This window comes from Protopterus annectens, chromosome 4.part0 (assembly GCF_019279795.1).
Source record: "Protopterus annectens isolate FY-2018-M chromosome 4.part0, PAN1.0, whole genome shotgun sequence".
NCBI classification, from domain to species: Eukaryota; Metazoa; Chordata; order Ceratodontiformes; family Protopteridae; genus Protopterus; species Protopterus annectens.
The window spans coordinates 880,959,789-880,984,927 of NC_056733.1; the positions used below are offsets into that span (position 1 = coordinate 880,959,789).

At 40.5% G+C, this 25,139-nt stretch overlaps 1 protein-coding gene across 1 annotated transcript in view; it reads left to right on the forward strand.

Annotated features, from left to right (window-relative positions):
* Window positions 1–5,039: 5,039 nt before the first annotated feature.
* Window positions 5,040–25,139, forward strand: part of CCDC74B (coiled-coil domain containing 74B) — a 440,825-nt gene continuing 420,725 nt past the window's right edge. The window contains exon 1 of the mRNA XM_044068838.1: window positions 5,040–6,291. Within this exon, the coding sequence (XP_043924773.1) occupies window positions 6,009–6,291 (283 nt within the window). The 5' untranslated portion in view covers window positions 5,040–6,008. The remainder of the gene's footprint in view (window positions 6,292–25,139) is intronic.

Genomic DNA, 25,139 nt, shown 5'->3' on the forward strand with positions numbered 1-25,139 from the left:
TCTTGTGTGATTTTGAACTCTGATACTGTAATTATATAATGTGTATTGTCTTGTTCTTTTATTATTTACTATTAAATATATTTAAACCTTTCATTGTGGCTGATATTTGTGAGACATATTTAAGTTCTGATAGTACTTGCATATTTATTTGGTGACACTGTGTATGCCACTTCTAATAGCCTTGGTCTTGGTCAAACTACCATCTGCATTAATAGTAGCATTACACAGTAAGATTGGACACCCTTTGTTAAGGGCCTAAGTAGCTGATAAGGAGTGACTGATGGCAGGGAAACAACCTTACAGTCTGGGCAGAAGCAGGCATAGCTAGTAAACCTGTGCCAGCCTTTCCCAGGTGTGTGTGTGTGTGTGTGTGTGTGTAAATCAAACCTCAAAGACTGTGCATTTCAGTTACTTGGGCAGGGACACAAAGCACTGGTTGGACAGAGAGGGTGCTGGAGGTCTTGGTTTAGTCACTCAGTTGAGATCTCAACTCTATAGCTATACCAGTGGGGAGTCTTATTGGGGATCTGGAGAAAGAGGGAGAAATCAGCCCTGGACTGATTGTGGTGTCTGTGTACTCTTAAGGGAAATTGCACTTGATGCAGAAAGCTGCATCTGGAAATACTGTGTGTGTAACTTGTCATCCTCCCAATATACGTCCCCCACTGGTGCTAGTGTTGAGGACTGAGGCTCCTCCTGATTACTGGTCCAGTGATGGTGCATCACAACTACTATAAAACAACAACATCAAAATACAAGGTCTAGGGGACCTGAATGTTGTCTGTGACTTAAACAGAACATGCTGGAAAGACAGATGTGTGTCCCAGAGATTGCCTCTCCTATGGGAACAGGGTTTACATCCATGTGAAGATGAGTTTATTACCTAGTTAAAGCGCAACCTATAGGAAATTTATACCGGGGCTGGTACTCATGCCCTTTATGGAAAGAAGTAGCTTATAAATACCTATCTTTCAATGTCCTATTTGGATACAGGACTTGATTAGGCTTAGAAGGACCCCCAGATTGTTAGCCTATTAACAATCCACAAAAATATTAACCTGATTAATTGTTAGAATAAGACAATCTGAAGTAACATGCATTATCTGAAGTAAAGGAAGTTTGGGAGTTACAATAAAGGATTAAGGCTATGAGCTGTTTCTTGTGGTTCAAGATTTGATTCTTTTAGCCCTCATTTACCTGCTGTGTGAACTTGAGCAAGTCACCTAACTAGACAGTGCTTTGGGCCATGCTTAATTGCCTGCTGGACTGCATACCTACTTGTAAACATGTAAAGTGAACTGTTGTCATTATTTAACTGTAAACCACCACCTTTTCTCCTGAAAATGCCAGTTTTAGGAGAAGCAGACCAAACTGTAAACGGTAGCATGACTCCATAGTACAGCAAGAAGCAGCAGCAGCTCTGACTGTAATCCAGGTAACCCGAGTTCAAATAGTGGCTTAAATACTGGAGGACATGGGCAGGGGAGGATGAATGTTGATGGCACATTGCTCAGCCATTCCTTGAGGGCAGTTTAGTGGTTTCCATCTGGCCAATCTACTCCTGCAAACAGGCTTGCAATTAATGTGAGGGGTGTCAGCTATTTGTTTCGGATCCGATGGAATGTCCATCTACACATAGAGGGGTATCGGAATTCCTTGTGGTCACATCACTAGGTGATAGATGGTATAGGGTTGAGACTTGAGTAGAAATGCCCAGCCATTGGTATTAATGATTGCCGTGGTACGGCCAAACCAGGGGGTTGGCAATAAACTGAGGAAGTGAGCTGTTAACAGAAGGCAGAAACAAAGTGCTACTATTAATCTTTAAAAGCTGTTAGACACTTCTTCCTGAGGTATCTTCTATTTAAAAGTATCGCAGAGTAAAGTAATAAGAGCTTTTAAAAGCTGTTTTCCATATGTTTGTTCTTTGCTAGGCAGCCAACACTATCAGCTTTTTATCCCTAGTGCGAGACCCGATCTTAACTTGTTTCAAGCATCCTTAGCACACACTCCCAGCGGTTGGTGATAATGGAGAATACTGAACCATGCATAAATTGCGTTCAAGAACGAAGATGCCAGCATTGTCTACGTCACTACCAATGGTAGTATAACACTTGGGAAGTTTTTCAATCCACTTAAAAAGTTAATAGAACATTATCATGCATTTTACAAACATAAATTAGTATTAAACTCTAATGTCTGTCATTACAGTCTGTATGTACACCTTGATTATTTCCCAGAAAGGGCAAAAACAGGAAGCAAACATCACAGATGTTAAAAGTCAGTGGTACAGACCTTGCTATCAACACACATTTTTTGAACTAGGAAGCTCTAATGTTTGCCATTAACTGTAACTTTCAGTGTATTACCAGAAGACCAATTACTTCATGGGGACTGGGCAAAATCAAGGTTGTTCTGTAGAAATGCACATACATAGAAATCTTTTATTAGCATATGGATTGCTTAGCATTGCTAATGATTTTTAACTTGTTTGCTGGACTTTTCCTGACGTGACTTTTTGTACAATACTGTTTTTGTAAAGGTTTAGCTCATTGCAGCAACGGTGAGCAGCTGTCAAAGTGTCCTAATGCCGTAACATTGTAAGCAGTACGCAAACACACAGCTGCAGTCCAGTGTTCTCTACTGTCACTACTGCTGTAACATTTTAAGCATTACGCACACACACTACTGAGGTCCGGTGTTCTCTACTGTCACTAATGCCGTAACATTTTACGCAGTACGCAAACACACTACTGTGGTCCAGTGTTCTCTACGGTTGCTAATGCCGTAACTATTACGCAGTACTCACATTACTGCAGTCCAGTGTTCTCTACTGTCGCTAATGTCGTAACATTTTAAGCAGTACGCAAACACACTGCTGCAGTCCGGTGTTCTCTATTGTCGCTAATGTCGTAACATTTTAAGTAGTATGCAAACACACTACTGTGGTCTGGTGTTCTCTACTGTCGCTAATGGTGTAACATTTTAAGCAGTACGCAAACACACTACTGCGGTCCAGTGTTCTCTACTGTTGCTAATGCCGTAACATTTTAAGCAGTATGCAAGCACACTATTGCGGTCGGTGTTCTCTACTGTCGCTAATGGCGTAACATTTTAAGCAGTATGCAAACACACTACTGCGGACGGTGTTCTCTACTGTCACAACATTTTAAGCAGTACGCAAATGCACTGCTGTGGTCGGTGTTCTCTACTGTCGCTAATGCCATAACATTTTAAGCAGTATGCAAACACACTATTGCGGTCAGTGTTCTCTACTGTCGCTAATGGCGTAACATTTTAAGCAGTATGCAAACACACTACTGCAGACGGTGTTCTCTACTGTCACAACATTTTAAGCAGTACGCAAATGCACTGCTGTGGTCGGTGTTCTCTACTGTCGCTAATAGGGTTACCACCTGTCCCACTTTGCGAGGGACAGTCCCTCTTTGGGCAGTTGTGTCCTGCAAAAAATGTGAAAAAAATGGCAAATGTCCTGAGATTTTAGGACAAAATTATTTTCTATATTTTATGTAATAGTTGCATAAAACAGTTATTCTGTATTTGAAACACCTAAATGTGATAAGAAACAGAATAAGGAACTAAAATGCTACAAGAATAAACTTTTATTCGGGCAAAAAACTGAAGTTCTGTCCTTTGTACTGGCCGTGGGTATGTTTTGCCCTGCAAAATCTGATGTTTGTAGCACAAATGTCCCACTTTAGGCATTTAGAAAGGTGGCAACCCTAGTCGCTAATGCCGTAACATTTTAAGCAGTAGGCAAACACACTACTGCAGTCCGGTGTTCTCTAATGTCGTTAATGCCATAACATTTTTAAGCAGTACACAAGCACACTACCGCGGTCCGGTGTTCTCCACTATCGCTAATGCCATAACATTTTTTAAAGCAGTACACAAACACACTACCGCGGTCCAGTGTTCTCGACTACTTCGGCGCTGTTGTTGGTCTCTCTCCAGTGAAACACTTGACGAGTTATCTCTTTCCACCGACTTCGGAGTGAAATTATTGCGTCTTACAGACTCCTGGTAAGTCAAGGGGAGATAGTTATAGTGTGCTAACTCTAGTTTACCTCAGAAGTTGGGAGTTCGTCCAATCAATTTCGTTCACTTTGAGAGTGTGGGAAGCAGTCGGACAAGCCGGACACAGCAAGGATAATAGATCCTCTGGGGGAAAGGAACGATAGCTGAGAATGGAATTACTAAGTGGTGCTAACACTGTTCGCATTGCTACTGGGGCAAACACTGAAAATAATACCCTAATACCCTTTCTTGAAAATCATACCAGAACTAGGGTTGCTACCTTTTCAAATGGCCAAAGTGGGACATTTTCGGTACAAACATCAGATTTTACAGGCCGACACATTCCCACGGTCAGTACAAAGGATAGAACTTAACTTTTTTGCCTAAATAAAAGCTTATTCTTGTAGCATTTTAGTTGCTTGTGGTGGTGCTGCGGTAGCGTTGTCACCTCATAGCAATTCTCAGCTAGAGCGTCTTCTGTGTGGAGGCATACGTGAATGGGGCGTACCTTGCCTTCGTTGAAGGTTGTGCGTCAGGGCTGGTAACCCGGTACGTAAAAATCCACTACCAATCATTAGCGGACTGGAGTTCCGCTGTGGCGACCCCTAAACAGGAAAAGCCGAAAGATACAAACATTCTGGTTCTTATAACATTTAGGTATTTAAGATACACAATAACTAAAACTATTACATACAATATAGGAAATAAATTTGTTCTACAATCTCAGAACATTTGCCATTTTTAAAATATTTTGTCAGGACACAACTGCCCAAAGAGGGACTGTCCCTCGCAAAGTGGGACAGGTAGTAACCCCAGAACTGTTGTCACTTTTCGCGTCAGTCTGAAACTTCTATCCAAAAGCAGAAATGTTCACTTCAGGACTGTCCTTTGTAAAGTGGAACGCATCATCACCGCGCACCTGGCTACCAAAAATCACCTGAAGTACGGCCAAAGCGCTGGCCTTCCTCTGCCGTGACTTGGTAATTAATATGGTGACGTTCGAAGTGTACCAAGTTTCCGAGTTTACTGCTAATTAAATCGGCTTCAGCAAAGCACGCATTTCCGTCCCCGAAACACTAGCCTAAACGCTCGGTCTTTTTGTACCCGATGAATAAACTACAGGGTCAGTTTATAATATCGTGCTACTCGTTTTAGACACGTGAAGTTGCTTCCTTTTACATTTACTCAAGTCTTCTTGGAAGGCGCAGACACAAAGCCAATTGGGTCAGCCAAAAGAGTCGCATGTTACCATGACAACGTTTACAAGTCTGTAAGGCCGGAACTTGAGGGAATGTGAGGAGCAAAGCTTTATGTAGGGTACTTACAAACGGTTTTGAAATGTCCGAAATGAAAATATTTTTTCTGGTAACGGTTTAGGGAGATTTTCTCAAGTTTAGAGAGAGCTGTAGATCGGCGAAAAATAAACCAAGTAACCGGGTTAGTTTATGTAATGCGAATTTGAAGCTTATTCCTGTAATTTTTGCGGGACCTTAGGGTATGGTAACAAGTGAACTACAGTACTCTAGAGCCTTCCTTGAACGGGTCTCTGTTTTTCGTATCTTTCAAATATAAATGTGGCCTGGTCTGAGTTCTCTTGTTAACAGTGTTTCCAACTGAGGATGAGGAAACCTCTTGAGAAATGATTCCAGTACTGGTAGAAAATTACCATTATTTGCAGAAAAAGTATAGTGGCATTAATATTTTCAGTCTGCACGTATGGCGGCAGACCAAACTACTGTCAAGCATTTTTTAATGTGGAGCGACTATTAAGATAATAGTTTAAATATATACATGTACACGTCTTTTATCTTTTTTAAATAAATGAATCGCTCCTGTTAGTCGCCGTACTCCCAGCACAGTTTATACAGTAGTAGACATACACTGTTGCTTATTATTGGATAGCTTACTTGTGAAGCCTCTTGAGATTAATCGAAGGCTGTTGTGTGCAGGTCGATGTGCGCTCCTCGGCAATGTTCAGTGCTAGCTATGCATCGAGGGCCAGTTTCCCTCACTGGTCCAGAGATAGTACTCTGGATAAAACTCGTTATCCTCGCCCTTTGGCCCTTAATCAAGATCTGTCCTTACCCCCTATTGCTTCAGATGTACCAGGAACTAGTGGAGGAACCCGAGAAGTAGATCCTTATAGGAAAATTAACATTCTCGAAAAAAACATTAAGTTCCTGCAAGAGCAGCATGCAGAAACGTTGGAGAAACTTCACAACGAAATCGATATACTCCGACGGGAAAATAAAGGTGAGGATGGTTTTAACGCGGTTGTGGGTTACTTCTTGCATAGATAAAATAGGTTAAAAAAGACTTGTTTACTTATATTTGTTAGCTGGGGCATAACACTGATCATAAGTTCAGCCCGGAAGCATAATTTTAAACTGTTTTTTTAATCACTGAAAATTACATTCAGTCAGTATTGCCAGGCATTATAATTTTGTACTTTTTTATCAATCAAAGTCATTTAGCATTTTATCATTTATGCAAAGCCATGGAAAGACTTAAACACACATAAAAACTTGTCATTGGATGCTCTTGCTGTACAGTGGTTCCATTCATATTTAGATAATAGGCAACAGGCTGTACTATGGGATAATTCCTTATCTTCCCACCTCCCAGTCGCCCTAGGTGTCCCTCAGGGATACATTCTGGGCCCTTTACTCTTCTCCATCTTTACTAATGACCTCCATTCAGTTATTCCACAAGCTGTCTGTATCCAATACATGGATGACTCCACACTCATATGCTCTGCTAATTCCCCATCAGAACTTCAGTCACTAACCCAAAAGACCCTTAGGACAGTTAAAAATTGGCTCCTACATAGGCGTCTTATCTTATACCCCCAAAAAACTAAAATGTTACTATTCACCCCCACCCGTAGAACCTCCCCACTTAACTTTACTGTCATCTCAAATAATGGTACTATAATAGCTCCTGAGCAAACCACTAAACTTCTGGGAGTACTAATAGATTACGAGCCACACATTAACAACACCATAAAAACAGTCAGTAAGAAACTAGGTTCCCTCTACAGGATCAGATCCTTTCTGACTCCTCCAGCTAGGGTCACCATTGCCCGCACCCACCTTATCTCTACCCTACTCTATGCCTCCCCGATCTATACCAAAATAAGCAAAAGCAATCTGAGCAAACTCTCCTCCTCCTACAACAATATCGCCAGACTTGCAGCTGGGTCCTCCTATAGAACCCATCACTGTGGCAATCTAAATCAGCTAGGATGGTTAGAATTGCCAAATCTTATACTTTTCAAACAACTAATTGTAGCCCATAAGATCCTGCATCATCCTAACAATACACCCATACTTACTTCCCTAATCACCCCCATAACAATCTCAAAACCCTACGTTCATCTAACAAACTACTTGTACACATAGCTAAATCCAATATTTCAGCTGGTGACACTGTTCTCTAATACAGTAGGTGAAACCTGGAACAGCCTCCCATGTCAACTAACCTCCCTATCCTCAGTTTACCTATTTAAAAGCAAGCTCAAACCCTGCATGAATCACTTTGGCTATGCCCCTGTGTTAACCCAGACTAACCACCTATGCTTTCCCCAACACCCCTGACTCTAATCCTCTTTGAGCATTATTTTGTGCTAACTCTCTGATATTACTGTGTGGAACCTTTCAGAGGATTTTTTCCTCATGTAAATATGTATATACAGAAAAATGACATCAAATAACTGTACTCTTGTTAGACTGAGTAGTAAAACTGTAACCTTGTTCTTTGCCTAGGAATATCCAAACCAATTAACACTACTGTTTTCCATTGAAACTTATGTGTGACTTTAGAATCTATAGTGTCTCTTAAATATAAATTACATAAAGGTGTGTTCATATCAGACATTCCCTACTGGAATGCTAAATCGTACTTAGGCAATTTGTAACTAATCACTGTAATATACCAATGTCTATTGTAAATACCATTGTAATGTACCAATGTCTATTGTAAATACCATAATGTACCAATGTCTATTGTAAATACCATTGTAATGTACCAATGTCTATTGTAATTACCATTGTAATGTACCAATGTCTATTGTAAATACCATTGTAATGTACCAATTTTATTTTTATTTATTTTTATTTAACATTTGTTGACTGGGAATGTCCGACTAGGTTCCACAGAGCCTGTTTTCAGCGGAGGCCCGGGGAGAAACGCTCCAAATGTCTGTTGTAATTACCATTGTAATGTACCAATGTCTATTGTAAATACCATTGTAATGTACCAATGTCTATTGTAATTACCATTGTACTGTACCAATGTCTATTGTAATTACCATTGTAATGTACCAATGTCTATTGTAAATACCATTGTAATGTACCAATATCTATTGTAATTACCATTGTAATGTACCAATGTCTATTGTAATTACCATTGTAATGTACCAATGTATATTGTAATTACCATTGTAATGTACCAGTGTCTATTGTAATTACCATTGTAATGTACCAATGTCTATTGTAAATACCATTGTAATGTACCAATGTCTATTGTAAATACCATAATGTACCAATGTCTATTGTAAATACCATTGTAATGTACCAATGTCTATTGTAATTACCATTGTAATGTACCAATGTCTATTGTAAATACCATTGTAATGTACCAATGTCTATTGTAATTACCATTGTAATGTACCAATGTCTATTGTAAATACCATTGTAATGTACCAATGTCTATTGTAAATACCATTGTAATGTACCAATGTCTATTGTAATTACCATTGCAATGTACCAATGTCTATTGTAATTACCATTGTAATGTACCAATGTCTATTGTAAATACCATTGTAATGTACCAATGTCTATTGTAATTACCATTGTAATGTACCAATGTCTATTGTAATTACCATTGTAATGTACCAATGTCTATTGTAAATACCATTGTAATGTACCAATGTCTGTTGCAAATACCATTGTAATGTACCAATGTCTATTGCAAATACCATTGTAATGTACCAATGTCTATTGTAAATACCATTGTAATGTACCAATGTCTATTGTAAATACCATTGTAATGTAACAATGTCTATTGTAAATACCATTGTAATGTACCAATGTCTATTGTAAATACCACTGCTCTTACCTTTTTGCTGCTTGTGGAGCTTTTCTCCCCGGGCCTCCACTGAAAATGGATATATATCCAGCTGGACTAGCCCAGTCAAGAAATGTAAAATAAAAAAATAAAATCATGGAACTAATCAATAAGGAAATAGGGACGCATCTCTGGATTTGTCAAGGGCAGATCATGCTTACTTAGCTTGGTGGGCCTTTTTTGAAAAGGTCACTAAAGCAATGGATGAAGTTAAAATGGTACACACTGCATACTTCAAACCTGGCCAAAGCTTTTGACACAATCCCCCACTTGGGCATAATAGAAAAGCTAAATAAACTGGGAATAAACCCGTATGTGGTGATGTTTTACAACAGTACGCCCCCCCCCGACCTTTTCCTGCAGAAATGGGTGAGCCAGATTGAATGACATGGCTAATGGCTGTGATGTAGCAGGCAAATGATGCATGACTGACACGTTATGCAGATTTGCCTGTGACATTATAAATACTGGGTAATTGTTCCTAAAAGTTGTGTTATTTATATTTATATAAAAGTGCTGGGAAAAAAGTATTTGTAAGCTAGAGTATTAGCTCGTCAGAAAATCATGTGTTTGCAGACAGCATGCATACGATATCTACACGTTTTGTCAAAACAGATTAAAAGCGCAGGGAGAAAAAGGAATTGTGAGCTAGAGTATCAAACTCTAGATTACACAGTTGCTAGACTGTCTATTAAAATCCACAAAACTCCAAAATAAAGCATTAGATGCCACAAACTGATTAAACATTTGTAAACTAATGTGAACATTTCCTTTCATATGCGTTACATTGCAGATCCAGAACTTACTTAGTATGACATGAACACTAGAAGAAAATAAAAAAATAAAAAAAAAGAAATAAAAATTTATATTACGCTAGTCAGTATAACCAGCCATTTACTTAAAAATTTTCCCATCTTACATTGTGGTTGCTGGTGCTGTGTCTATGTGAATAAACATTGTGGTTTGTGGTGGAAACGGCTATCTGAGTGCTTTTTTTTGGATCCATTTGTATGTTTACAGCATGCCGGAAATACCAGCTGAATATTCATGCAGACTACTGAACTGTCTTCATGTTTATTCAAGTCTAGAGAAAAAAATGGCCACATGCAGACTGTTGGGAGGGGTTTGGGCAGGCCTTGATACTGGGCATTGGGGGGTACTGTTGTAAAATATCGCCCTCTATGTCACCCACTGGATTGCCTGCTGGATCACAAATAGAGTGCAGGAAATCAAAATAGGGGAAGTTACCTCCACAAAGAAACCAGTCACCACTGGTGTCTGCCAGGGTTCTGTGCTGAAGCCACTCCTTTTTAACATCTTCTGCTTTGAAGTAAAAGCAAGTACCAAAGGGTTCTGGCCGACTAAGTTTGTAGATGACTGTAAACTAGGAGCAGTCATTGATTCCTCAAATTATGCAAGGTTATAATGCCTTCCACACATTTAGACCAGCTACTACACAGACGGGGACTAAAGGTAGAGGTGTCTCACTTTACCTAAAAAATAAATCTATCTCAAGGGTGGTCAAATAGGACAATGCACTTGAGCTACTCCATGTTCACATTACCATAGGCAAAATCAAATACCATTTCCTTGCAGCTATAGGTCCCCCCTTTATGACCCAGGAAACCCATACCATGTATTTAAACTTATTGGAAACATTTACCATCCAACCCAGTACCATATTCATGGGTGACCTTAATTACCCCACTATTAACTGGGAATCCTATATGACACCAAACGTACAGGCACAGAGATTCCTGGATTTTGTAAACACAAACTCCATGGACCAGATTGTCAGTATACTAACCAGGGGTGCAACCATACAAGATCTGGTCCTCACTAAAATGGGAGAGTGCTGCACACCCCCTAGTGTAATGACAGCTCTGGTAAGGTCAGACCAAAAATGGTCTTCATTGAAGTAAAAATAAAACCTGGACCCCCAGCTAACCATGCAATATTCAGGAACTACTCTAAGGCTAACTTTCTGCCATTAAATGATAGCCTAGTAAAATTTGAAGTCCCCAGAAACCCTGAGAACAGTGCTGCCTTTGCAGAACTGTTCACAGAAACCCTGTGCAAGCATGTTAATAGCTGCATCGAGGCAGCTGTACCCACCATGAAAAAGTACAGAACTAACTCACAAAAACAAGCCACCCTGGTGGACTCACATAATCATTAAGATGTATAACAGATGAAGGAAAATCATGGCAAAAATTAGAAGGTGCAGCACACAACAGGATAAAAGCACTCTCATCAAACTAAACAAACAACTCAGAGGACAAATAAAGTCTACAAAAGCCAAATTTGAGGTAAATTTGGCCTCCCAGGCCAAGGACAACCACACAGGATTCTTTAGCTATGTCCACAACCTCAAAGACAATACACAATTGTGTGCAGAGCTCATTGCAAATGGATCCACCTATACTGATCCAGAAGATATAGCAAACCTACTGGCTGACAAATTCAGCTCCAGTTTTACCCCTCTCTTCTCCTCAACTTTCCATCAGGAAATACTATAAAATATAATCTCCTCTGCTATTACTAGGGAACAGGGCCTTAATGCTCTCTCTCTCTAAGGCCAAGAACACTGCATCAATGGGCCCAGACAGTATCCCAGGATGCCCTCTAAATAGCATGAAACATGACCTATCTGGCCCTCTGGAATTGCTAACTGTAGCCTCCAAACTGGCTTTTTGCCTCATGAATGGAAAATGGCAACAGTCATCCCTCTGCACAAAGGTGGGCCATCTACAGACCCTGGAAACTACAGACCCATAAGTCTCACTAGTCTTATATACAAAGCCATGGAAAGAATTGTTATGGAAATAATCAACAATGATATCGTAACCCCCTGGACCCAAGCCAGTTTAGTTTCATCAAGGGCAGGTCATGCCTACTCAATCTGGTGGACTTTTTTGAGAAGGTCATCAAAGCAATGGATGAGGGAAAAATGGTTCACACTGCCTACTTTGACCTGGCCAAGGCATTTGACACAATACCTCACTTGGGCATTGTTAACAAATTCAAGAGGTTAGGTACAAACCCATATGTCACCTGGTTGCTAGCCAGTTGCCTCACAGACAGGATCCAGGAAGTTAATATTGGGGAGTCCACCTCTGCAAAGAGGCCAGTCACAAGTGGAGCCCCTCAGGGATCAGTGCTTGGACAACTTCTTTTTGGCATTTACTTCTCTGAAGTCAAGGCCAATGTCAATGGTCCTGGTTGACTAAATTTGCAGATGGTTGCAAATTAGGAGCCGTCATTGAATCCCACACTGACACAGATGTTCTCCAGGAAGGGCTAACACAGACAAACAACTGGTGTCAGAGCCATGGACTAAAACTAAATGCCAAGAAATGCATAATAGTATCCTTCAGGAAGTCATCCACCCCTGGTAACTATCATATTGAAACACACCCCTTAGAGCTGACCCAGTATTCAGGGACCCAGGGACATACAAAGATCGTAATCTAGCCTTTGACTATCACATGTCTACAGTAGTGAGGAAATCATTCTATGTTGCACACCTTATAAACAAAGATATATCATCTAGGTCCAAGGAATTCATTGTTCTACTGTATTTGGCATTCATCAGCTGTATCATTGAATACAATGCCCTCTTTGGTATGTACCTAACCAGACATATCCAACAAATTATTAAATATTTCTATACCCTTCACTGTGGTTGGTCTTTTAGAGAACACTTTTAACATCTTAAGAGTACTTATGTTTATTTTAGTGACACTGTGGCTACTCCTGAAAGCCTTGCTGCATTGGTCAAACTCTACCATTTGTATTAGTATTAATTTTATTCAGTATAATTGGGTACCTTGTAAGAGCCTTAGAGTAGCTGACTGTTGGCAACATAATTACCTTATAGTCTGGGCAGAGGTGGTACAGCTGGTAAATCTGTCCCAGTCTTTCCCAGGTGTGTGTGTGTGTCTCTGTGTGTGAAAATCAAACATCCAAGTGTTTGTGTGTCAGCTACTTGGAACAGGGACACAGAGCTCCAAAATAGTCAGTGTGGAGTCTTGTCTGTGGCCTGGACAGAGAGAGAGAGAGCTAGAGAGAGACCAGTCCCAGGTATGGAGTGTGCTCCCTGTGTGCTCTTAAGGGAAACTGTGCTTGGTGCAGAGAGCTGCTAGGACTGAGCCCTGGGGAATGCCACTTGTAACCAGTTTAGAGTCGGACCTAGCTCCCGCAACTCTCACCATGTGGGTTCTGTCCATGAGCCAGTTGGCAACCCATCTTGTGAAGTAGGTGTTTATGTTCAGGCTGGTGAGCTTGTGTATAATACCAGAATGGGGAATGGTGTCGAAGGCCTTAGCGAGGTGTAGGTAGGCTGTGTGTACCACCTTTCCCTTGTCTATAGCCTTGATAACTGTCTCAAAGAAGTCCACCAGGTTTAGGAGGCAGGATTTGCCCTTAACAAAGCCAAACTGGGTAGGGTCCAGTGTTTGGAGGTTCCCAATGTCTCTGTTAATGAGTTCCATGATGATACGCTCCATAGCCTTGCAGACTAAGGTAGTCAGGCTTATAAGCCGATAGTTCCCGGGGTCTGTTGTGGCTCCACCTTTGTGGAGCGGAATAACCGTTGCTGTGCGCCACTCTATGGGTATGTAGCCTGTGGAGAGGCTGAGTTTGAGCAGTGTGTTCAGATGAGGAGTTAGTTTGTCTTTAAGCTCGTGTCGGATGCAGCCTGGGACACCGTCCGGTCCCATTGATGCTGTGTTTTTGGCTTTGGAGTGGGCTGTTTTAACCTGAGTGTCTGTGATTTCAGGGACTCTACATTCTTCTGGTATGGTTATGGGACCCTTTTGGGGGTAAGAGGGGGGTGAAGTTTGCGCTGAACCTGTCTGCCAGGATGTTGTCTATATCGGTCAGTTCAGTGTATTTTGTGCCATTCTGCACTAACTCTGAGCAGATCTGAGCATTGCCACTTAGATTCTTGACATAGCTAAAGAATGCCTTGTGTTATCTTTGGAGTCCTTGGCAATTTTTCTTTCAATGCTCGCCTTGGATGATTTTATGAGGGATCGTAGTTTCTTGCTGATACTGATCAGGGATGTCTTCCCTTCTTGGGATTTTACTCTTTTCTGTACTAGTTTTCTCCTTCTATTGTATAACTTGTTTATGGCAGGAGTTCACCAGACTGGTTTCCTTTTCTTGGAGGAGTGACTGTTGGTTTTGCTTGAGATGGCACGATCCATGCATTCTTGTAGCTGCCTGTAGAATGCATTAGTAAAGGATTTTGCAGCTTGGACAGTGTTATCCTTCAGCATGGGGGCTTTGAAACTTTCCACCTCGATCTTAAGTAACGTGAAGTTTGCATTTGAAAAGTTTTTCACGGTGGTTTTCTTGTACGGGGGTGAGGGCAGAATATGGATATCCAAAGTGATTTGTTTATGGTCAGATCTAACCAGCGAGGGGTTGACCTCTGGTGTGGAACACCGGTCGCCCATGTTGGTGATGATCAGGTCCAATATGTTGTCAACTCTGGTGGGAGTGTTGACCAGTTGAACCAGGGCATTTGAGTTTATAAATTCTTGGAAAAGTTGAGCAAGGGAGTTAGTACTTGAGTAGTTCTCCCAGTTAATGTTTGAGTAATTGAAATCACCCAATATTAGGGTGTTTGGTAGGACCTTTATGTTTCCCAGTGTTTCCAAAAAACGTGGAATGGGGGTCCTGGGACATGGTGGGTGATCTGTAGCAAGTTACAATTTGAATTGCAGTTTTGCACATTGTTAGTTTCACGCGGATGTTCTCTGAAGCATCATGCTGTGTCACTAACCTGGAGGTGTGGGTATCCTTGATGAATATGGATACGCCCCCACCTTTTGTATTTTGGTTTAGGTTCTGTGGCTGAAATGTATGGTATGAGTTTTAGCCTGGTAGTGCTGGGATGCTCTCTGGAGCTTTAAACCAGGTTTCTGTTACTGCACATATATCGATTTTCTCCATACTGAGGAGTGCCTCGAGTGCATGCATTTTGAGGTTTAGACTTCTGGCATTGAGTAGCATTACCCTCAGTTTTTTTGTTACTTGTGCTATTTACGGCAGTGGCTTTGTCTTTTGAGCCTTGCCTAAAAAAGGCACTATGGGGGTGGCAACAGCTTTGGCCAGTATTCGAAAGTCTAAGGGTGACAGTCGCAAGCCGTCTCTAGCGAAGCAGTGTGGCTTGTCGAGCATGTCATCCCAGGTGCACAGACACTTAATCCCCTTTGAATGACACTAGAAACTTAGCCAGTTGTTGAAATTGAGAATTTTTTTCTTTATACCGTGGTATCCTTCTTGGTGAGGGCAGGATGCTACTCAGGGTCAGGGTCATACCGGCCTGGGCTACGTGATCAGAGAGCTCTTCCATGTCTCTCGTCATGTAGTCCAGGGAGGTACAGCTCAGGTCATTCACACCAACATGGACAATGACAGAGTCATATTTGTACTTGTTCTGGAGTGACCTGAGTGCTTGTGTTATGTGGCAGATCCTGGCACCCGACAGGCAGCTAACAGTAACCTTCTCCTTATTCAGCCTAGTGAGTGGGACGTCAGTGTTTCTGACTATAGAGTCACCTATTACTAGTATGTTGGGTATGTTATTTTGCCTTAAGGGCTGTGATTGCATGGCACACTGGTTTTGTGAAGTATGTGTTTCATGGTTTGTGTTGGGGAGTGAAGGTTGCTTGAATGTTTGCTTTGAAGGTCTCTGTTGGTTTTGCAGATTTTTGTTTAGAGCCTCCGAGTACGTTTTCATGTATTTATGTGTGTTATTTGCTGGTGCTGGTTTAATGGGTCTATGTAAGACTGGTGGTGTGTTGCAAGTATTTCCCTTCTCCTCTTGACTGTCTGATCCAGTCTTGGGTTGAGAGAGCTTAGCCTCTAGTTTGGCTGTATAACTGCATCTCTCGCATGTGTTAGTGTTTGGTGGTAGGAGGAGGGGGTTGTCTGTGTACATGAGGTAGTTGTAACATTTCCTCAAAATGCCCAGATTCAACAGTTGGACTGGAGAGTACACCTGAAACTGCCCTTTGGACATGCCTGGATAGGTACAGTGAACTGTTTTACTGGATGGCTGGTAAGGTCGAATAGAGAGCCTTGTCTTTCTGTACAGTACAGGAGGGTCTAGTGCTAGGGTTTATAAGTGCTTGCTATAAGTTTTGAGCAAGTGCTGGGCTGAGAAATGAATTGCTTGAGTGCTTAAGTTGAAAGTTTGTCTAGTTCCAAGGGAAAAATTGAAGAGGAGACTTTATGGAGCCAGGAATAGTTTTACTCTAGCTAACCGGCGCTGCCCGGCGCGCAAATACGGTATTTATAGCAGGGAAATGAAAGCGAGAGAAATTAGCCCAAAATGGCCAAAAAACTACTAATTTCTGGGCTGAAACCACTCCTCCAGGGACAGATAGGCTGCTCAAAACTCCCCTCTCTCACAGGTGAACAGAGAAACTTCCTTCTATCCAAGTAAGGTATGGGCAAACACAAAGAATTGTAACACAGCCCTGAATTCAGCACTAACCTGAAAACTGGACTATACTAGCTTAGAAGGGCAGGAAGCAAATATATATATATATATATATATGGTTCCCTATTAGAATCCTGAAACACTATAAGCCTGAAAGTCAAAATCCTGAAAACTTATGACTGAAAATGCAAAATCTCGAAAATGCAAAATCCTGAAAGTCAAAATCCTGAAAACACAAATAATGCTAATATGTCACTATAAAGACACTAATATCTACCAACTGACCCTGACCTAACCTAACCCTAAGGTCCGTCACTATACACTCACCTGACCGCACACTAACCCTAACTCACTTAAACCGCCCCTAACCCCAATATTTGTCACTATTGCATACATGCCTAACCTGCACCCTAACCCTAACTCACTTATACTGCCCCTAACCCTAACATAAAACCAACCGCACACTTACCTGGACCCAACGCATGACCTAACACCACAGGGCTAACAATAGCAAAGCCACGATGACGTCAGTATGTCCATTTTGTGTTTTCAGGATTTTGACTTTCAGGATTTTGCATTTTCGAGATTTTGCATTTTCAGTCATTAGTTTTCAGGATTTTGACTTTCAGGCTTATAGTGTTTCAGGATTCTAATAGGGAACCATATATATACCCCCCACACCCCCCGATGTGGGGGCTCTGCCCCCCACACACCCCTAACTATATATTCTAACTCCAGGGTCGCACTACAGTGGGGAAGGGGGAATATTCCATTTTATTGCTAATAATAGTTGTCAGTGAAATGAACTTTCAGTGAAATGAAGTTTCAGTGAAATGAATTTCAGTGAAATGGTGTCAGTGAAATGAAAGTCAGTGAATTGAAAGTTCAGTGAACTGAAGTGAACCCATATATATATATATATATATATATATATATATATAATTTTTTTTTCTTTCAGAAAATAAAGCAGATACACTCAAAAAAATAGTTTAAAAGCACAAAGAAGACCCAATCATACCAAAGATTACAACAAAAATATAGAGGCATTTTATATAAACTGTGCAAAATAAGAATGCAAGCTATATGGACGATATGTGATGTGTGAAAAAAGATTCCATCAAGAATGTTGAGACATGCAATGTGCCTGCGGACACCAAGCCAGTGAAAATAATGAGATGTTGTAATTATGTACATAATATACAATTCAACAGTGTCAATGCAGATAAATAATGTGTTGGATCAGTTTGTACAGTAAGGGGAAGAGAAAGAGGAAGGAAGGAATGAAGGGGCACAATTCTAGGAAAACTAAGGAGATTTGGTTGATAATTGAGAACACTGGACAGAGTAAGTGCAGATCTAGAACAGGGAGAGAAATGGATATGCACGGTCCGGTACTCTCTATTATTGCCTTCTTTGGTAGTTAAGGTGCCTGCGAAGTTTACATTCTACTTTTGTTACTTTGTTCTTGCTTTTGATGTGGTCTAACAGAAAAAGTGACATGTAGCAAATAGCAACTATTTTATTGTTCATCTTAATTTTTGTTGTTTTAATTTTTAGATAATTGGCGCAATTTGTTTAACAAGACCACATCAACATGTAATGCATTTTCACTATCTATCCACAGTGAAAATATGACATAACCCCCCATTACATGCCTTTATGGTAGTTAGCTGACAACAAGATCCAAAACAAGCACCCACTGTAGTACTGGAAACAAAAAAGCAACAGTAGAGTACAACCACATTGAGAAAAACTTTTAATACAAAAAGCAGCTGCAAAGCTTTCGGGTCTACACCCTTCCTCAATGCTAAATACAAATTCAAAAACACATGAGTTAGAGTTTAAATAGGAGCCAAGAAAAATCATGTGATTCCAGCCAGCCGATCAAATGACAACAACATATAGAATCACAAACAGGTTATTTTAAAAAATACAGAATTTGAAAGTAACATAGAAGCACATATAAAAAATAAAAATAAAACACAAAAATATTGTTAAGGGACACGTAGAAAATTTTTACAATCAAAATTTACTCTGCTGTAGCCTCAGTAGAATGGGCTTTAAGGTAACAGCAGTATTAAGGCCGGGTGGATGATCAGCAGCTAGCCTCAGTTAGCTGACAACACACAGAAATATAGATTAAAAAAGTAAGTAAACCAAGAATTCAGACACAAAACTACTGTAAACTTTAACATCTTTAATGTTTAGATAATTGGGATGATTTTTTTAAAGAAAGATATACAGACCTGTAATGGGGTTTATGCTGTAATTTTATTGTGGATGGATAGTGCAAATGCATTACATGTTGATGTGGTCAAACAGAACTACATGCCTTTTCTGAAGAGTAGCAAGCGTGACTCTCTAATGCCTGGCATTACTGACTGATTATACTCCTCAGTGATTTGCCAAAATGAGGCTCAAGGACAGTTAAAAGTTGTGTTGCGTAGTTACATATCTAGACCAAAATTATTTTGTGTTTACCTCCTTAGATTCGGACCAGCAGTTGGTGGTAATGGATAATACAGGAGCAGATCATGCAGCTCCTCCTGTCTTCAGAAATTATCAGAATGTTACAGCAGTAGCTGTTAACATATCTTACTGCCCTAACATTTTGAGAGCTACACAAAAGCTCTGGTGGAGTCTAGCGTTGTGCATTATCCCCAATATTAGTTTGTCAGGGGAGAGGGAGTAGGATGAAAGCAGCAAAGACTTAGTAGAACAAAGGAGATTAGTTTGTCAGAGAAAATAAATGATAAATGAACTGTATTAAATGGCATGACTTGAGGAGGGGAGAGTAAGAGAGACAAGTGTCAGGTGATGTGTCCAGAGGGTAAGTATTTATTTGGGTGGCAATCAGAAGGTCAAGTGGGTTTGGTCAAACCCACTTCAGTCGAGGTCTGGAGGCCGAATGATGAAAATGTCGAATTTGACATTGTCAAAGTACAAATCTTGCCCCCATCTCGACCCATGTTAAAGCCCGTTCCAAGGTTTACGGCGAGTTGTATTTCGACAATGTTGGAATTCGATATTGTCAGTTTCACGGTAGTGGGTCGATGATACCATCATTCGATGGGATCAGGTTCGACCTTCTGATTGGAAACCATTTATTTTGGTTTTATTTAAGGAGATGTGCTTTAAGTTGTGAACAGAATAGTATAACAAGATAAGTGTTTGATATATATGAACCATGCAGCAGGATTTTGGACTTGGGGTGAGCATCTGAGGGGAGTGTAATCAAGAAGAGGTTCAAGGTCTCTAAGTCTGACCTTTCTGAAGTAAAATTGAGTGGAAGTGTTTGGGAAAGGGGGTTCCAGTGATGAGATGGCAGACATTGTGAAAGTGTAAGTATAAGAATTAAAAGTTTGGCTGGTGCATCAGAGTTTGTTTCTGAATGTTTATAGAGCTGGACGTGAGTGTACTTGACTAATGAGGTTATATGACAAGATTTCTGAGTGTAATAGTTTACATAACTGAGACCCAAGAAGGAAATCTGCTCTTTGGTTAATGTGTAACTGGTTGGCTTTATTGATCGATAGACAGTGGTATTCTTGCTTGGAGTACAGGTTAATGAATTGACAAATTTTAGTGGACAGGATCTTTAGGGTTGTAGTGTTCTGTCTGAGAAAACTGCTACTCAGGGAAGAGCATATTCCAGTTGGGCAAAGTTCTTTACCTATGGCATATCTAGCAGAACAGAAAAGCACATGTGAGAATTTTCTGGCTTTGAATAATACAGATTTTGCTTCTGGTTTTGTCAATGTGGAGTTGAAGGTTAAGTGTTTGATCAAGCCAGATGCTTAAGTATTTGAAGTTGTTGTTTCAATGCAAACTTTAAAGTCTTATTGTCTAGGATGAATGTGGCCATACCGAGTTTGGTGAAATATATTTGTAGTAATCCTCCCCCTAGGATGCACAGTAGAAAACCCCACCCAAATCCTCTCTCACCACTGTCATATTACTGACATCTAGGCTGGAATGACAGGCTTTGTGTCAGCATGCCTTTTGTGAAGTAAAGGAAGTCTGAAATAGGGACATATTTTTTTTTTAACACCACTCTTATAAACTTAGAAAATTGCTGGAATAACAGGTTTTGTCACTGACATTTTGTCTGCTTTTATAATACAACCGCGTGGACTGTGTGAATTGTTAGAAATATCCAAGTTAGTCTTCCTGTCAATCAGCAGTATATCACAATCCTGTTCTTCCTTTTTAGGTCTCTGCATGACTAACTACAGTATTTAAGAAGTATAACCATTCTATTTTTATTTCTGTTGCACTTTTTATTTTCAGTCATTCATTAACTGAGAGTAAATCTTGAATAAGTTACACCAATGGTTCCAAGACTGCTTAATCAGCAGATATTTCAGAGTTAAGATTAGCATGCCATATCTATTTCAGACATTCCCCATGTAAAAGGAGTTTCTCCAGGTTCAATACTTGCTCTCCTACTCTTCTCAGTTTCATTAATAAACTGCTCAATGGCTTGCCCCACCTCTCACTTCTTTTATATGTCCATGACATTATTTTATTCTGATCTAGCTCTTCTCACTTCATTTTAAAAAAAAAAACAACTTCAAACAGACCTCCCTTCACTCATGAACTAGCTTAGCTCCAAGAATCTACTCTTAAATGCATCTACAGTTTAAGGGGTTTGGGGCTACAGCCAACTGCACAGAGTGTCAAGGACAGTGTCTGAAGAAGAATTCCAAAGAAACTGGAAACTAAGGTGTGGCAAAAAGTGTAGGGTACTTCTGCATGGCACAGAAAGCTGCAGTAAAGGCAGAGCTTGAGTGCTGGTGATGGAGATGAAGTGCCTGAGATGTATGGTAAGATGCACACTGTGGGAAAGAGAAAGAAATGTGGATATAAGAGCAGAAACCAAAGTAGCTCCAGTTGCAAAAAGGTCAAAGAGAACAGATTATGGTGATTTTGTCACATGTGCAGAAAAGCAGAAGACAATGTGGAGAAGAAGATTTTGGATAGAGAGGAAGAAGGCAAGGAGAAACAAGGGCATCCAACAAAGAGGTGGATGAATTGTGTGAAAGACCTGTGACACTTAGGCATAAGTGCTGAAGGTAGGAGAGTGGCATTGAATTGAGAGAGATGGCAACACGACACCCCAGCCCCATGTAGAAAGTGGGAAAAAGGTGTTTGATGATTATGATGATCTATGGAACACACCAAAAACTCTGGGTGTGACTTAGGCATTGGGCTTATACCTGTTTCAAGTTAAATTACATATGTGCATGGCGGCCACGGTGGTGCAGTGGTTAGCGTTGCCACCTCACAGCAAGAGGTTCTCCGGTTCGATCTTCAGCTGGGGTGCCTTCTGTGTGGAGTCTGCATGTCCTTCCTGTGGTTGCATGGGTTTCCTCTGGGTGCTCCGGTTTCCTCCCACATCCCAAAGACATGCTGTAGGTGGATTGGACACTCTAAATTGGCCCTAGGTGTGAGTGTGTGTGTGTGTGTGTGTGTGTGTGTGCCTTCTGTGGAAGGTTGGGCACCGGGCTGGTAACTCGACACTGTAAAACTCCACTGCCAATCATGAGCGAACAGGTGATCCTCTGTGGTGACCCCTAACCGGAAAAAGCCGAAAGAAGAAGAACAAGAAGATGGTGTGATGGGCCAGGTCAAAGGTTTTTGATAAGTCGGTGATCAGTGGACCTCTGAAAAATCCGTTATCTATATTTATTAGAATTTTATCTGAGAGGGTCTAAAGCAGACGTGTCCAACCCGCGGACCATGGGCCGCATGTGGCCCTTAGAGCTCTTCCATGCGACCCATGACCCTTTAAGAACAAATTCAACATTTTTTCATTTTTTTTCTGGCACCTGTGACTTTTGACCTCAATGCCGGTGTGCGCATGTGCCAAACGACCATTCCCGTTTAGTTTTCTCGCGCCAAATTAGGACCTGTGTGTTCATGCCAAAGAAGAGTTGAAGAAGAGGGACTTGTCGTTTTTGCCGAAGAAGAGCTAAACAAGAGGGATTCATCATTGCCTTTAAAACGGACAGCAACTCCTGACTGTATTAACAGGTAAGTTCTGTTAAAAAAGTAACGTGGTCCAAAGGGAGCTGATGGATTATAGCCTGCATTTCCAAGTAGTGGTACAGTTGTTAGGTCAGATCATGCAAATGTCAAGCATACCACTTAATGAAGTTTTTATGTATTCATTTTTATATCTTGTTGCTAGTATTCAGTTATTTATTCATGCATTATTTGGTAACTGAGGAAGGGGTATTATTTGCACTGTAGGTTGCTGTGCTCTGGCATGCATCTCCAAAATCCAGACCATTTAAAAACACATTACCATTTTGTGTTAATTGTTATTTTATTTGGCTAAATTTCAAGAATGGCATGGTAGCTGGAGAGTCTGTAGCCCAGTAATCCAGAGAAGTGGAAGTACTACTTTGCAAGGATGGAAGCTATAGTATAGGGATTTTTCCCTGTGTGTGTGTGTGTGTGTGTGTGTGTGTGTGTGTGTGTGTGTGTGTGTGTGTGTGTGTAATAATTTGAAACAAATTAGGGTACTTTTCTGTTAACGGGGCAACAGTCGTGCTGCGAAATATAGATGGAAAAGTAAGGGAAATGTTATTGTTTGGCCTGTTTTACTTTATGCTGCTTTCAGCTTGTTAGTTTATGGGTGGTAACTTGTTTTTGTATTCTGTGTCTCGGGCCTTGTATTTTTCCTATACTTTCGATCTTATGGATATGTGATTTTAGTTGAGTAATTTTGGTGGGAGTTGTCACTGCTTGAGTTGACCAGTTATGTAGGTGTTGCCAAAATATCTGCGTTTTATTCCCGTGCACTTGCAGTATCCCTTTACTAGAATAACAGTGTGAAACAAGGGTTACAGTTAAATGAAGCCTTGGCATTTCAAAAAATACATTAATACAGATGGGTACCGACTCCGCTTGTTTGAAATCATCACCATGTATTGCAGCATTGTGGTAGTTACCATTTCCTTTTAACTTAGAAGAGATTCCCATAGAAGAACTGCAGGGTATGTTTTAATATTTATGCTCAAGGTAAAATTAAAGTGGTTAGATGTACTTTAATTTGAAATGGAACTGCGTCCAAATATGATCTTCCTTAAATTTTCTGTAAGGTATCTCTGCTTCTCCTCAACTGACATTCATGTTGTACAATTGCTAATCGGAATGGAAGCGTTCACCTAAATTGTGTACTTTTAAGAATTTGTGAAATCATAATACCACAGATAGGCTCTTAAAGCCATAATTACTGAAACATTGCTGTCAGCAGCCTATGATAACAATAATTCTGGATACTTTTTTGGAAAGGAGGATGATGCATTATACAATGTAATATTCTTTAATGTAATTGGTAGATTTTCTCAGCAAGGAATCCATTTATTGACGTGTACTGTGGACTGACAGGTTGAAAGGGGTTTTAAAAAGTGATACTGGATAAGTTATTTCGCAGGTGGTTAAAGGAGTGAGAAGTGTAAATCACGGAAGTTTTGTAGTACAGATTACGTAGATGTAGTTTAAGGGTATATGATGATAACAGCAGTTAAGTGCTTGTATGTTGTAAAATGCTGTTCTACTAAAAATATACTGAAGTCAGGAACTGCATAGTTGCCTCGTTAACAGAAAAGTACCCAAATGAGTAATGATTTCTGAGCGACACAGTGGTTCATAGAAAAAGGGGTGAAAAGGGGGGCTGTGATAGAATGCTAAAGACTCAGCTCTATTAGTAGCTACTGTGTAGTCAGTGCCTCCTGGGTGTGGATGTTGGAATCCCACTCAGAAAAGCAGTGGATAATCTGTTTATGCTGTTTGCCCAGGTTGCATTTGGTGAACTGGTTATTAAGCTAGATCTATGTGCATGTTTTAAACCTGTTGGTTATTAGTGGTGTGACTCAGAAAACATCTCATGGTAGCTGGCAGACCTATTTAGGGCAGAAGAGCAGAACAAAGGACTGTAGCCTCTATTCCTCACTTATATAGGTGGTATATTGGTTGAAAGTGGTGGGATTCAAAGTGGCAGCTCATTTGTTACAAGGTCAATAGCATTTTAATGCTCTGTACTTTACTACTTAGTGGTTATGTAATGCTGCTGGTGATGCTTATCACCATATGTATACATTAAGAAGACAACAGTTTTACATGTTTTGTCACTCCATGATTTGTGGTAACCAATTTTTATTTTTGTGTTAGACTTTCCTAGCTGATACTCTTTTACTATAGATAATACCAGCCAAAGTTTGTGTTTAGCATATTAGAATCCAATAAACAAGGGGCATGTGTTATAAGCCCCCTTCTGCTCTTGTGCTAGTGATAAGGGCTGCTTAGTTCTTTGTTTGCTCTTGGTCTGTGTCAGGGAATATTCATGCATCACATGTGACCCACAGTGTTCATCCCCAGGAAAAAAGTTACTGTTAGCCACTCAATCTTTCTCCACACCATGTGACCCTGATGCTGTCCATTCACTACTGTTTTCTGGGTCACCAGCACATGTAGGTACTCTTCCCATATGTCAGATGGGCATAAGATA